The sequence below is a fragment of the Cryptomeria japonica genome, chromosome 10, assembly GCF_030272615.1.
Source record: "Cryptomeria japonica chromosome 10, Sugi_1.0, whole genome shotgun sequence".
NCBI classification, from domain to species: domain Eukaryota; kingdom Viridiplantae; phylum Streptophyta; class Pinopsida; order Cupressales; family Cupressaceae; genus Cryptomeria; species Cryptomeria japonica.
Genome location: NC_081414.1, coordinates 611,753,984 through 611,770,745, shown reverse-complemented (window position 1 = coordinate 611,770,745; position 16,762 = coordinate 611,753,984). Strand labels below are relative to the sequence as shown.

General features: G+C 33.2%; 1 protein-coding gene across 1 annotated transcript; it reads right to left on the bottom strand.

Annotated features, from left to right (window-relative positions):
• Window positions 1-7,133: 7,133 nt before the first annotated feature.
• On the bottom strand, window positions 7,134-15,439 carry LOC131064815 (inactive leucine-rich repeat receptor-like serine/threonine-protein kinase At1g60630). The gene is made up of 2 exons (XM_057999085.1): window positions 15,220-15,439; window positions 7,134-7,936 (listed from the first exon to the last, which is right to left on the bottom strand). The coding sequence occupies exons 1-2, from the start codon at window positions 15,437-15,439 to the stop codon at window positions 7,134-7,136; spliced, it is 1,023 nt and encodes a 340-aa protein (XP_057855068.1).
• Between the last annotated feature and the right edge of the window lie 1,323 nt (window positions 15,440-16,762).

Here is a 16,762-nt window from a genome sequence, read left to right as displayed (position 1 = left end):
CAAAAATGACCAATGGTTTAAAGACAACTTTAAAATATAATATATGACATACTATTATAATAAATACAATATGCTAGTTATATGGAAAAAACATAAGATGAAACTCAATAATAAATTAAAAGTAATAAAGACTAATGCAGATAAAAATTACAAAATATTTATAAAATGGATTTAAATTAACTAATAAAATAATTATTATATCTGATGTAAAAGATCTAACATTTGATTAAAGTTTGATAAGACACTAAAAAATAACTAATATATATGCAATAAAGTATATGTATAGGTAATACATTATACTATGGTAATACAAAATCTTGATATAATGTAATGAGATGTAATGTGATATTAATATCATAATAATTACATGATAATAGCTAAGAAGAAGACACTAAAAAATAACTAATATATATGCAATAAAGTATATGTATAGGTAATACATTATACTATGGTAATACAAAATCTAGATATAATGTAATGAGATGTAATGTGATATTAATATCATAATAATTACATGATAATAGCTAAGAAGAAGAATTAAATAAAATATAATAAATTAAAGTTGTACAAAATATTGTAAATTACTCAACAATAATGGTAAATTTATACAAAATAAATTAAAAAATACAAATAAATAATAAGCTAATAGCTATAATGAAATTTGTGTTCAATATGTGAACGATTTAGCAATAAAACCAAACAAACACAAAAATCAAACAAACACTCAAGATTATGCTAAAGAGGTCAAACGAGCATATAATTTAACAAAATCGATCTATATTAAACTTTCCATTGTGTATATTTTCCCCAAGATGTCTGGTTGGATGCATTCTCACTTGAAAATACGATAGCAAAATGGCACTCAAATGGAAGATATAGGTGTGAGAGAGAGAGAGAGTCAAAAAATGGCTAAGGATTGGATAAATAGGTTGAGGTATGAAAAGAGATGGATGGTTGAGATTGAAGGATGAAGATCTATGGTAGAGGATGAAGGAGAGGAATAAATGAATTTAAAATTTCTTTTGGGTACTTGAGGGGACAAGCCCATGTGCTTGATGTGATGGGAGGAGTTGACCTCACTTAATCAAAGATTAAGTGCGTGCACATGCTTAGTGAGTGGATTAAGAGGAAATTAGGAAGTGATTAGGAGGCAAGTGGCAGAATTGGAGGATATGACATATGAGGAGGGTAATTAAATAAATAGGATTTATTTATTTAATTGATGGGAAAACATGGTCTAAGAATGGGTAAATAATTAAAGGTAATTATTTACCTTAAGCCAGGACTTAGAAAGATTAGAGCAAAATAGATGATAATAATTAAATAATAAGATATTATTTAATTAATATAAATGATGAGAATTAGATGAAATAGAGGTAAATTGACCAAACACAAGTGGTCAATTTTATGTGTCTATAATATGCTTATACTATGCTTATAATTTGATAATGCACTTAGAATAATATGCTAAGGTTTGTTAATGGATTTGAATGAAACGCTAAAACATATGCTAATAATTTAATATGAAAGAATGTATGATAGAAGATGTATGGTAAAAACCTAAAAAGATAAATTAAGTACATAATATAAAAAGTACTTGAATGTTCTTATTATGAATGTTATTAATAATTAATCATTATTGTTATAATAGATATAAAATAACACGAGTATTTGCTAATAGTTAGTCAATATTGTAATAATATGTTGAAATATAGATTGTTTGTAATAGTTAGTCAATGTTGTTACAACAAATATAAAACATGGTTTATAAAAAGACAAGTCATATAAATCAAAGCTCAAATTTAACAACATATAATTTCTTCCTAGTGTCCTTCATCCATAAAAACCCTTATCAACCATCCAAAATAGACTTTTTTATCCCCTTAATTCGAAGTCTCACAATTGTTGGGCTCCACTTGAATCAAATGGACACCCATGGTAGGCCAGTACTTAGCAGTGAAAGTAACCTTTCTCAAAATAGAAAGAGTGGGAATGTTAGAGATGAAAAGCTAAAAATTGTAGACTTAAATTAAATTTAAAAAGGTTGTCCCATCCGAAAAAGGAAAGGACTTTCCCCACTTAGAATACTTATGAGAGTAACAAATGAAAAGACCCATTAAAATGGCAAACAACATATTAATTAACCACATTGGATCTTTGATCTTTAATGATCGTGGCTCCCACGTCATTAGTGAAGTCTTCCATAGAGGTCCATATCTTCAAATTTTGAATGAAAGTGCCCAAATTCACCAGCCTGTTGATTGACATGTTACCTTCATGGAAGGTATGAGCTAATCTATGTTGATTGATATTTCCAAAATAGCAATGGGAATTTGAGATGAGATCACACACAACCCAACTAAGGAAAGCCTTTCCATTAAGCATCATTTTGACATTTTTGAATCCCCTTCATTAATGATTCTATCAACGCCTTTGTCCTTCACCAACACAATGTAATGGTACATACAAACCACCTCAACAAAGCTAGAGGTCTGGACCACCAAGTTGACCATGTAAGAAAAAATCAAACTGCCTTTTTTATCCTTGAGGATAAAAGAAGTTAACATAGTTATCGGGGGACTTAATTATCAATAGTTTTCACTTGTATCCTAGTGCTATACCATAAATTTATATGGAAGAATGAAGTGTTTCTAGATGAATATAAATTACAATACACCTAATTTAGAATATTTTCCTTTATTTTTGTAGTGAATACATTTTATAAATCTTACTTTCTTTCATATTTAGGTAAATCCTTATAGGGTAGATCTCAAAGCACTTAGCTCAATAGAGATCAAGTTCTTAAATTATTAATCCCTATAGAGTTATTGATCATTAATATAAACTAGGAAGCTAGTGCACTTTCAAACTCCCGATATATTTTTGTAACAATAAGATGGCGAATGGAGACAAAATAGAAATAGTTCAACATTCAAACTTCTATTCAAGTTTATGAAAAATATTTAAAAGATGCATCAATAGATAGAGGAGTTTAGAGATTATAATGCATTTAATATTTTTCTCATACCATACTACAAAAAGTAAATAACATTTAATAATTTTCCTCTTCTAGCAAGTTAATTAATTTTTTTAAAATAATAGTTAGCTTTATTTAATAATTATGGTGGGATAATTTAACTGATTATTTATTTTAACACTCCTTAATTTCTAACACTAGCCACTTCAATAACTGTAATGCTTGAATTCAATCTTAGATTCTTAGATACTCAGAACCCTCCATTATTTACTATATGTCTAATGAAATGATACTTGGTAGATCAATATACTTGCTCCTTTTGTGAAAAATATGATTCTTTGATAGTGTGCTTATTGATTTATTATCACAAAATATGTGTGTTGGATCCTCTTACTCATACATCAAATCTAATAATACTTGATGTATCCAAACTACTTGATATGTTGTTAGTATTGTTCTTCATACTCTATTTTTTCTTATAAAATGATAGAATAGGATATTTCATTGATGCTCATGAAGCTAAGTCTAATCTAAAGTGAAATATATATTTGGAAGTTCTCTCCCTATCATTTATGTTACCTATAAAATAACTATTGGTATAGACAATCGAATAAAAAATATTAGTTGTGGAATACAATATTCCATATATTCTAACTATCTTTGATACATATCTCAATACTCTATTCCCAACTTAAAAATTTGATTCTTTTATGTTTTCATAAATTTTCAAATTAGACTAACAACATACACTAGTTGTTGTTGCACATGACTTCTTCTAAATCACCATTTAAATTTTTTGATTTAGCAAGCATTTTGATTTGGACTACTCCATCTATCTCTTTGATTATTATTTCTACTCGTCTCTAGATCTTGACCTTTCTCTTTCTCAATCTCTATTGAATGAAACCTGTGATTTAAATGCATTCTCTAAAAAGGAATCATTTTTCTTACACATTCTAAATTAATGGGATAATAAAAATCTCATCAACAAATAATAATGCAAAATCTTTGAACTTTTCAATTGTAATAATAACATCAAATTTACTAAGTAAATTTTTGAATTCTATAATCTTCTAATAAGTTATTTCTATTTCATATAATTTGATTTGATTAACAACATTCATAACTTGACTCAAAACCTAATCTATTGACTCTGAATCATCCCATAACAAATTCTCAAAACTTTTTCTCATGACGTTTTAAATCTAACTGCCATGCTGAAAATGTGCAGAGGGGAGGTCATTGTGCCTCTTTATAAATACTATGATCTGCTCCCTTTGGGAATTCGCCTATGAATGTGCAAACTTATACATTCATAATCATTCAAACCCACATTCTTCTCGATCTTTTCTTCAATTTCAACTTGGCTCTAATATGGTGAATAGAGGAAAAATAGAAATACTACAACATCTAAACTATTGGGAATGTGAAGCCCAATGGTCAGATGACCTTTTGACTTCCCCAAACTATTCATTTCACAGCTGAATGTGATTGTATAAATGACTGAGTGCAGTCATGTATGTTGTATGATTGGATATTAGTTAATAGATGGTTTCCCTGCTTGAGAATGGACATAGTCATTTGCCGAACCACTGTAAATCATGTCTCGTGTCTCATTCTTTAATTCTATTTTTCTTTCATTGTTTTATGTTATTTCTCTGCTCGATTTAAACTAACAATTGGTATCAGAGCCAAGTTGGCTTGAGCAGAGATGGAGGAAGAAGAGGATGACGTTGATTTTGTTATTGAAGAATTTATTGACAATTTGGATTCAGCTGAAGAGGAGGATGCTGAGGCTAGTGAAGATGAAATCGAGGAAGTTGAGAACAAGTCTCAGGAGGATTACCAAGAAGAAAAAATTGTGAGGTTGAAGGAAGAAAATCTCTTACTCACAGATCAACTGATTTGTATGGATCAGAAGTTGAAGGTTTTGTGTCGTATAATGAATGTTGGAAAAAACAATTTTGAGAAAGAGTGGGAGTTTTTTGAAGAGACCTTATTTTAGGAAGAGGAAAGTGATGGGAAGCTTCTAACAGAGGACTCTTTCCTCACAAAAATGCATGTCTTGTTGATAGAAAAGTTTTTCCTTGGTGGAAAGAAGCCACAAGAGGATTCGAGGTACTAGGCGACTGAAGATCCCAGGAGCGTAGGGATTACAAAGCTCAAGGAGGTCGGTGAGAGCCCCTAGCTCAAGGCTGCGTAGGATCCAAAAGACTTCAGAAAGGCTGAGGATAAAGTCTTTGAAGAAATTGGATTTCAAAAACAAAAAAGAGTGACGATTTATTGATGGAGACTATAGAAGTAGAGGCTGAGTGGAATGCATTGATTGCAGGTAGTGCACAAGCTTCTGCAAGAAATACAAACAACTAATTTGACATGGAGCCCGTTGGTGCTGTGTATGGTTATCAAAGCAGTCCTAATGATGGTGGTGAATATGACAATGCAGTTGTGTTTGCTTGGAAAGAAGAGACCCTTTCAGAGTACTAGTGGTGTACAGAAAAGGTTTTGGATTGGGGTCAGGAGGACCAGGTATTGGTAGCCGCAGAGAGGGAAGGCCTGTGTAACGGACAAGAAGAGTGTTTACAAAACTCGCCAGTTAAAGGAGGTGAAGGGACTCCTTCTTTGTGCATGTAGAGCAGCTCCTCTCCCACGCCTTCGAACTTAGGAGCTGGGCATTATTGTGGTGGCCGGTTCGTCTCTCTTGGAATTTATCAGTATATACCCTCTAAAGTAGCAACCCAGAGACTCGATTCTTCGAGGTACCACCCTGATTCTAGTAGTTCTTTTCTTATGAACGGTGGTGATTCATCACCCTTTTGTGGTAGCGATACTGCAGTGGGCTATGGGTTGTCTAGCATTTATTTTCCAGGCAGATTTCTTGTTTCTCCTCCTCTACATCAGACAATATGGCCTGGAGTAGATCCTCGAGCTACGATGGGAGTGGTCACCGGTGTCAAGCGACCTAATGAAGAAGTTTCTAATCAACAAACCCTGGGAGCAACCGAAGCAGGGAACACCAAGGCCAGCGCTGCAGAAGAGAAGGTTGAGGAGTTCCGTCGCTTGCTGGGAAAATCTTCTGGTGATGTGCTGAAGATTGTTGGAGTCAGTTCTGGTGCATGGGGCAGTGTGGTTGCATCCCTCTTGAATGATGCATAAGGCTGCTTCCGCGACAAGGTGCATGTCAAGATATGGTAGAGGGCTGGGCGGACAGTGGATCGAGCCACAACAGAGCACTTGTTTGAGGTAATTAACTCTCTGGAAGATGTCCTACAACGCTTCATTAGGCGCTGTGCATAGCTCCAATATGTTGAAGCCAGGCTTGGTGACCGTGTTTTGTATGCCGATGAGATACTGAAGGATGGATTTTGTCTGAGCATGATTGATACGCCACTCTGTCCACTCAAGGTTGTCACAAATTTATAGGAGGTTGTCTGGGATGCAGACATTGTAATAAATGGACTTCCTTCAACTGAGACAAGAGAAGTTGAAAATTTATTAAATGATACATTTTTGGATGGAGGTTTCGTATTACACATTGATGTCTCTGATTTTGGCATAATCGGTGAATTTGCGCTGAAAAGCGTTTTTGACTCAAGTTTGAGTTGGAGAAGGTTCATTTGAAGTTTTCGTGAGCAGATTTTAGCAAAATTAAAATCTTCGATGGGTCTGGTTATACCGTGAATTTTGGAAGTAGGGATGTCATTGTGTATGACTGTATTGGTTGGCCTTCACGAGGGAGATTGTTGGGAATGTACTTCCCCAAACTATTCGTTTCACAGCTGAATGTGATTGCATAAATGACCGAGTGCAGTCATGTATGTTGTATGATTGGATATTAATTAATAGATGATTTCCCTGCTTGAGAGTGGACATAGATATTTGACGAACCACTGTAAATCGTGTCTCAAGTCTCATTCTTTAATTCTGTTTTTCTTTCATTGTTTTATGTTATTTCTATGCTCGATTTAAACTAACACAAACTTCTATTCAATTTAATGAAAAACACTACAATATGCCTCAATTTCTGAAGGACTTGAGAAATTACAATGCATTTAATATTTGTAGCACACCATACTACTACAGCTAAACAACATTTATGAATTTGCCTCTTCTACAATATTTTGTAGCTTTGTGGAGGAAGCAGTTAATCCTTAGATTATATAAACTTTTGATATAAGGAAGCAAAGAGCACAATTATGATCAATACAAGTGCAGCGCTTACAATATAAATGAGAGCGAGAATGTCTTTAGATAAACCACTTGATTTGGATCTATCATCTGGTGATGGTGATGCTGATGGGGATGGTGACGGTGACGGTGAAGGTGAAGGTGAAGGTAAAGGTGAACGTAAAGATGAAGGTAAAGGTGAAGGTGACATTGAACAATCATGAGACAATTTTGTGCCACACATTAAATCATTGCCCAAGTAAGCAGGTTCATTAAATGAATTCAACACAGCAGTATTTGGAATAGAACCTGTCAACTGATTGTTTGAAACGTCGAAGGCCTTCAGACTAGACTGATTGAAAGCAGGGATTGAACCTGTCAGCTCATTATTCTGCAGATACAATTCCTGCAAGAGACTCGAATTCACCAGACTCAATGGGATGCTCCCATTGAGTTTATTATATGAGAAGTCAATTTGCTTGATCAAATGAAAATTTGAAAAATCTGGAAGACTTCCGGTCAAGGTATTGTTCTTAAAACTGAGCACTCTCAATTCTGTTACGTTTGCAAAAACATCCCACGGAATGCTTCCATCAAGCCACATGCCCTCTAAGAATAATTGGACAGCACGCCCATTCATGCATCTTATACCTATCCAGTGGCTCACATTTTCATAGCAATGGGCACTTGTCCAATTGCTATGCAGGATTGTCTTGTTTAGGGGATCAAGATGATCTCCCAGGATAATCAGAGAACTTCTCTCATCGCCATTAAAATCTGAAACAGAAAATCCTGCGCAAATCAAGAATATAAGGATGGGAATTATGTAAAACTTACAGATTGATGAGCCCATATCTGGATCACCAAAAACACCTTATGCTTTGAATGAATTTGGAAATAAACCTTAAGTTTGACCTGCAAAAGGATCAATTTTTTTATAGGGGTAATCTTGGGATTGTATAAGATTCTGACAGCTGATTTTCTTGTTTTCTTTATATGACACCGGATGGATCGATGCATGGGCCTCGCAATAATAATTAAAGTTGGTATTAACACCATGTTTAAATAGGACAAAGTAGATTTCCCTCTCATTGCTTAAATCTTTCGTAAATGGCTCACTAAACAATCTTGTAAAACAACCTGTCTCAGTTTGGCTGCATACTCTTATTTCGCTTTCTTCGTTTGCCACGTCATATTTGTAGCAATACTTTTGTAATCCAGCATTCTTGTTTAATGCAAAACAATATGTTGGCAATATGCCAGTTTGATGACGGTGAATTAAAGTCGAAACAGAGATAATCGACATAATAGGAACGTACATATCTAGGGGTCATTGACTCCACACAACAATAGAAGCATGTTGGAGTTATTTTTTGTCACGTTGTCTATTGAAAACTATATATAATAAGCATTATTAAATTGTTGATAAAATGATTGGTTAATTCAGAAGAGTACACCTTAAAAATGAATTATTAAATCTTAAAAGAGAGAAGAATGGTGATGAGCTATATATGAGTCGAAAGTAAATAACTTTAATTGAATTTTAAATTGTTATTAGATTATTATAGATTTTTTTAAATATATCTATTAAAAAAACATTAAGAGAGTTATTAATTTCGAGTTATTTTATTTACTTAAGAATTATTACACTCAAAGATATTTTATAATGGCATAAATAATCTTATATTGTAAGTATGTAAATATTTATTGTTATTTTTCAAATTTACATGTTCAACATATTGCAAAAAACCAACACAACTAAAATTAATAAATATTTTTAAAATTCGATTGATTCATATAGATTGACTGAGTGACTAATTGATTGATTGGTTCGTTAATTGATTGATTGATTGATAGGATGTCTAATACCATTTATAAAACAATTATGTATAACTAACATCTAGTAAAATATCTTGTCCACTTGTGTGGTTGTTATGTAAGGGTTTGGGCCCCCTCCTGCTTTATCTAGTCAAAAGATCTTGTAAAATATCATCACATAAATATAAATAAATCTAAAAAATAAAATAAAATTAAAAAATTAAAAAATGAGTATAGAGGACAATAGAATCCAATTTGAAAAAGTATAATTGTAAAAGTTATAAATAAATACAAAAGAAGGACAAAAATGTGAAAACCAATAGAATAACATTAGGAAACATAAATCCACATCGATGTTTCAATATTTTGTTTTGATATTTTAGCTGATAATGAAACTTACTACCACAATATTATATTTTCTGGACATAATTTACAATGAATATATAGGTATATCAATAAAAAAATAATATTATAATAAATATATTTATTTTTGCATGTTCAAAGGTAGTAACCCACCTATAATATATTGAAATAACCAAATTTTTTACATAGTGGCTATAATAGGAGTATACCTAGAGAAACATCAAGTAACAAAAAAATACTGGGGACTTGGGACCCTTGTTTCTGCTCGTTTGTTGCTTCAATCAAAAGGCTCACTTTCAAAAATGATTATTATCCTTTTTAAGTTTTGGTGGTCTCACTCTTTGTGAGTTCCACCCACTTGTTTGCTTTATTGGCTATTTTGTATGGTTCAAGCCTCTCCCAATTTTGCCTAATCAGAACAATATATTGCAATTCTTTGTAGTAGATTTCTGGATAAGATCGTGTGCGAGTTTTTAGATCAACGTTCCGGATCACACTTTGTGATCCATCATCAGTATGAATGAGAGCATAAGAAGCAACAAATGAGATGTTGCAGACCAAGAGGAGTTGTTGGCAATTTTTGTGCCAACTTTTGCAGGGAGCAAAGAATAAAGGTCTCGCGGGATAAGGAAGTGTTCAAAGCAAAGAAGAAAAGCTTATCTCGCGGGATAAGAGCAACAAGATGCAAAGGGGTCTCTTTTTGCCCTTTTCAGGCTCTAATTCTCTTTCTGAGGTGACTAGGTTAGTCGGTCAACTCACTTAAGTTTTACCGGCTGGAGGGCTCCTAGTCATTAGCAAGCTGGTTTCCTCCATTTCCTCTTACTAGCTGATGGCGGTTTTCTCTCAGCTATGAAGGACTTGCTTATCCCGGGGAGTTAAAAGGGCAACAACCAGGTCATGCGGGCTAAGTGAACAAATAAAATACAGAGAAGGCTTATCTTGCGAGGTTCCAAAGGCAATAGGCAGACCACGTGGGATAAGAAATAACAAAGGTGAGGAGGTTCTCCCCTTATCCCACGGGGTGAAGAAGAGCACGAAGACAACGCGCGGGATAAGTAATTGTCCAAAGAAAATATGGAAACCTTATCTCATGAAGTGGAACAAGGACACAAGTGGTGCCGTGGGACAAGAAAAGTCAAAGGCGGGTGGGCTTTTTGCTTATCTCGCGAGGTAAAGAAAAGGCCAAGAAAGTGGTGTGGGATAAGAAATATTAAAGGCGAGGAAGTATTTCCTCCTTATTCCGCAGGGGAAAATGGAGACAAAAGTGGTCGCGCGGGATAAGTTTGCCGAGGACAAAGGATAGGATTTCCCCTTATCCCGCGAGGTTAAAACAACACACAAGTGGTGCCATGGGATAAGAAATAACTAAGGCAGTTGTTTCTCCTTATCCTGCGGGGTGAAAAGATCAACAAGAAGGGGCCATGGGATAAGAGAACAAAGAAAAGTGAATGAAGGACTTCCTTATCCCACGTGTTCCCGTGGGATAAGAAAATAAAGGAAAACTCAAGGAAACACTTATCCCGTGAGGTAAAATTGAGGCCATGAGAGACTCATGGATAAGAGATAGTGAAGGACAACCAAGGAAAACAAGGAAAATGCTTATCCTACGAGGCTCAACAGAGAGTGAAGAAGGGCTGCAAGATAAGCAAAGCGAGGTAGAACAAAGAGAATGCTTATCCCGCGGGGTAAACGTAGACCCACAGTGAGCTTGCGGGATAAGAACATAGAGCAATTAGCAGTCAAACTCAGTCGAGGAAACGTGAACCCCAGCTACCACGTTAGACATCTGTGGCTGTTGGATCTTCATAAAGGCTTGATCCGATGGCCACATTTTAATCTTGCATTGAGCTTGATAGATGCCTACATGGAGAGATCTCACGCGTCCATCTTTGCGCGAATCTCTTAGATCAACAACTAAAATTCATTTTTTTTGGTGGCCATTAGAGTTTGAATATTGTGCAGGCAAGTGGTTGTTGACCCGATGGTCAAGGATATCTTGTTACAATCAATGGTCAATGAGAGGGGGGGTGAATTAGTGATCTACCAAAAATTAAAACCACAAACTTATTCTTTATCTACTGGTTAACAATGCATAACAAATATGAACATAAACATGCAACAATAAAAGCACAAATCCACAACACCAAAATTTTTACATGGAAACCCAAAAAGGGAAAAACCATGGTGGGGCTGGAACCCACAATATTCATATACTATGGCTAGGAGTACATAAATATTACATAGATGGAGAATGCACTTGCATTCAGGCTCATTGCCTAGAGCTCACTACTCAATTACAATTGCTCAGAGGGCTACAAAACTCAAGGAAGTCTCACTAACTTACAATTTGATTACAATAGGAATGTATAATGAAATGAGCTCTTAAAAAGCATCCGACTATGCAAAGATGAGTTTCAGTTAAGCTCTGAATCATTGACTATCACTACTCTACTAATTACCTTGTTCTAGTCTCAGTTAGTTACTGGTTGATCTAAAACCAATATGTGCACGTGAAACTGCACTCAATCACTCCAAAAATGATCACCATACGTATAACATCATGAAAATCAATCAACAAATTATTCTTATATATATCCTGTCTTACCACAAAAACAACCTCCTTCAAGTCGGCTTCAATCTTGAATACACCATAGCACCACACCAAAATATTATAACCACACACTTCCTAAAGATCTTACCAAACACCGAGATAACAAAAATGATCACCACAAATAACGTAATCATCGAAAATCATTTCGGACCAACACGTTACCAAGATACCCTATTTTACCTTGTTTTGCCGGTTAATAGTCTACCAGTTACCTTCATCTTCCGGATAAGCTGAATCACGACTGTCAGATCGAACCACCATGATGATTTTCCATCAATGAAAAACCTAATCAAATAATCAGCCACCGAAAGTCTCTTGAAATCACCGGATGAGTGTCAATTGCCAAAAATCTCCCCCTTTGGCATTGATGACAGCACTTGTGAAAAATGGCTAAGTGTTGAAACCTGTACAACCAGATGAAAGAATAAAAGAATTCAAGAATTCTAAGAATCCCCCCTTAGATGAACAATCCATGAATCTAAAATACACCGGACTGTACACTCTATACCTACAATCTGTCTGTACACTATACATTTTTCACCTAATCTCTCCCCCTTTGACATCAATGCCAAAGATAGGGTGTGCATCAAAATTGCCTGTACATATATATACACACTCACCAGAGGATTAAATCTATACATGCTTCAATATATCCGCATATGCCATCTTCAGGAACCCAATATATGTGTTCCATCCCGCTCGCAACTTTTCCAAAATTGAAACAAAACCATTCAAAACATAGGCATGAAACTCTATGGCTGCAATCTCAATAGGAGTATCCTGAGACATGTTCTGAATGTAGTCCATTTTATGGTATACTAAGGTGTCCAACCAGGGACCAATTAAGTTTTGGAGTTCACCTGTTCGTCTGATCATTCTCTCTTTCTCCTTCTCAAAATTCCTAATCTTCTTAGTGATGTTCAAAATTTGACCCTCAATACTACCAGTTAAATTGGTTGTGGGATCATAGGCCTGAGGAATCTGAGCTAACCGACCTTTACAATTCTCTATTTTCTTGTCTATCTCAATAGTATTGGTCAAAATTAGGCAAGAAGTAATAGTTGGATCCCATAATGACCATAGAGGGTTGACCAATGCACACAAAAGCATGGTTGTATGGATTTGATTGCATTGAATAAAATATCATTTCCTTTATTTCTATGAAATAGAATACAAAGACATATTGTATAAATGGAAACCTAATTTTAGAAACACAAAACCTTATCCTATCATCCTTCATTCATCAAAACCATTATCAATACTTCAAAAAATACTTTCTCACCTACTAATTTAATTTATGCATTTTATTTGTAATTCCATCTTATCTACTCTATATGAATAATTTTTAAATAAAAAAAATGATTTTCTTGCGTGAGTGTGGCTTTAGGAGTTTGAACCTTGTTGGATGTTTTTTTATCATATAAATCATCCTAACCAATTGTCTCAACCAATTAAGTTACAACCCTTCATCCTAACCAATTGCCTCAACCAATTGAGTTACAACCCTTTAGTTTTCTTGAGTGACTTTGATGCACAAGATCCCTCTACATGTGGTTTCTTAGTTGATGGTGACTTTTTGGTTTAGATGTATACTTTCTCAAATTGTTGTCATATGATATATAAAGATGGAGATGTCTATATCTATGTATTATGTTTTGTTTTCATAAAATAATTAAAAATAAAGAAAATAAATTAAAAATAGATGTAGACTTCTATTTTTTATTAGAGTGTTATTCGTCTATTACTCTTAATATTATGACCACCACAATGGCCACCCTCACTACATCTACTAGTTTTGAAGATTCATTAGTTTTGATTTTACCCTCCCTTTCACATAAATATTCAGAATATTACAATCATATTGTAAGGAAAAACATGACCATCATTTTACATAATCAACAGTAAAATTTTATGATTAGTTTCAATTGATTGAGTCAGTTGATTAGGTGATGCTACACTTCTTAACTCACATATCAAAGTTAAATTTTGATTGGAAATATAATAAATTACTTTGACAAAATAAGTACCTCTTTATTCCCCTTTTCATTAAAATATAACTTAAAAGATATATTTCCCATATTAAATTATGAGAGCAATGTAAATTTAAAATAAAAACCTTCCAAAAATTTATTTCTCTAACAAATTATTGTAGTTTGCATGATGTAAAGTTTTCTTATGCTTGCATTTTGTATGTATATATTTTATTTATTTTTTATTAGGATAGAACATTAGGGTACATATTTGAACATATAGAACATCTAAAAGAACATTTTTCACAAATAAGAAAGGATAACAAAAATCCATTGCTAAGACCAACATTGTTGTATCAAATCATACCTTGCATCTATTAGGTTTATTTACACAAAAGATAATGCATATTTGTTCTTATAACTAAAAATAAATAGCTTAGAGATTTGATTTAATTAGATGTCTATATACAATACGTACTAATTTTTCTCAAAAAAAAAATTTCCATGTAAAGGCACTAGTGCATGGAGATTTGTTAGAGGTTGCAAGGGAACCTTTTTTAAGTTATATAGAACACTAGCATGTCAATCAAATGCCATTTTGCCTATATAGGCCACCAATAAACTAGTTGGATGGCAACACAACTATACAAAGACATTCTATATCTTAAAAAATAATTTTAGCAATACAAAGTCTAGTCCTATCATCCTTCATTCATCAAAACCCTTATGAAGCATCCAAGATATACTTTCTCACCCCCTCATCTACTTGATGCATTTTTATTTCTACTACCTGCTCTATAAGATATTTTAAATAAAAAATTAATTACTTTTTCACTTCATTTACTTCATGTATTTTTATTTATATTATCAACTCTATATAAGTATATGTTTAATCAAAAACTATTTTTTGTTACTTTAATGCACCTCTAGAATTTTGAACATTGTTGGATGGTTTTCTTTATCACATCCATCATCCTCGCAATTTGTATTCAATCAATTGAGCTACAACCCTTTTGTTTTTCCAAGGTGACTTTGACGGATAAGACCCCTCTACACATGGTTACTTATCTGAAGCCAACTTTCTAGTTTAGATGCATGCTTAGTCAAATTGTTGTGATTCATTGTAATCATTCCATTTTTGAATTTATAGTTTGTTTGTTTTGTATAAATAATTTTCAGATTTAATAGAAAACAAAAACATTCTCAATCTGCATTTTGTGTTGTTGATTGAGTTTTATTTTGTATTCCAAATCTAATTGGGAATGAGCAACAATCTCTGTGGGTGGATATGCGTCTAAATTTATTTTAGAGACCTGTTAGCTCATTGTTCTGTAGATATAATTCCTCCAAGAAAGTCGAATTCACCAGACTAACTGGGATGCTCCCATTGAGATTATTATTTGAGAAGTCAATTTGCTTGATAAAGTAAACTTTTGAAAGATTAGGAAGACTTCTGGTCAAGCCATTATTCTTGAAACTGAGCACTCTCAATTCTGTTACATTTGCAAAAAGATAATTGGATAGCACGCCCATTACAACATCTTACACCTATCCAGTGAAATAGGAATTGAAAAGATAATGATTTAATTAATTAATTTAGCATGTGCTTGCACTTTGGCTTTAATTTTCAATTTGATCTTTGGAGGAGATTTAATTCAAATATTGAATTTATTTTAATTCAATTTGTTATTTGAATATATTTAGAACTTTGACTTTGATTTTCAATTTGTTTTTTGAAATCATGCACATGTATTTGAATTAGATGAATTTAGAATTTGGAGTTAAATGAAATTAGAATTTGGGGAATTGGAATTGGAAGAATTAATTAGTTAATTAAATAATCTAAAGAAACTATTTAATTATTTAGAAATTGAATTTAATTAAATAACAAAGATTATTTAAATTAAAGGATTTAAATCACAATTAATTAAAAGATTAATATTTAATTAATATTAACAAGGGTTAACGATTAATTGATGAAAAATGGAAATGGAAATGGAATTATTTAAATAATAAAGATTATTTAAATTGAAGGATTAATAATCATAATTAATTAAATAATGAATATTTAATTAACATTAGAAAATGGTTTAAATGATTATACGATGATAGAAAATAGAATAATTAGTAAGATTACGAGGAAATATGAAATTAGAAGAATAAGATTAATTAATTTAATTAAATAATTAAAAAATTATTTAATCAATTAGAAGAATAATTAGTACATGATCAATGAGACATTTTTAGGTGTCTACATTTCCCCTCTTTGAGACAATATCAGAACGACTTTGTTTCAAAGAAAATGAAAAATTTCTGCCCCAGTATGCCCCAATGACGCTTAGGGTGTAAATATGCCCCCTCGGAAAAAGTGGTCAAAAAATTATGAAACTGAGACCATTTTTTCGATATCATGGTAGTGAGCAATTGTGTGAAGTTTCATGCAATTTCGAGTCCATTTGACTAGCCTACAAGTGTTTTTAAGTTCAGGGGGACCACGACCGTCGGAGTGAGAAAACCCTAATTTTGAGCTATAAATAGTGATTTTGACCTTTCATTTGCTCATTTGCATTGTTTTGAGTTCTTGGAGTTCATTGCGAGTCTAGTGCTTTCCTACGAGTGTTTGATCATCATGGCTGGCATTAGGGCATGACAACACTTGTCCGAGCAAGTACGTTCATATCATAGACCACCTAGGATGGGCGACATGGTATGTATCCAATTTTTTGCTCAAGTTTTTGCCTGTTTTTGTCATTTTTTCATATTTTTTCTAGAGTCCTAATCTCTTAAGCTTTATGCATACGCATGTTGATTTTTACGGATTAGCTTTAACTCTTACACATTAGCTTTAGGGTTAGT

What these genes read in the sequence shown, in the direction of transcription:
- LOC131064815 (XM_057999085.1), bottom strand. Translation starts at nt 15,439, where the DNA reads ATGGGCGTGCTATCCAATTATCTTTTTGCAAATGTAACAGAATTGAGA. An exon ending in ACAGAACAATGAGCTAACAG is followed by an intron (nt 7,937 to 15,219) that starts GTCTCTAAAATA and finishes TGATTTGCGCAG; the next exon opens with GATTTTCTGTTTCAGATTTT.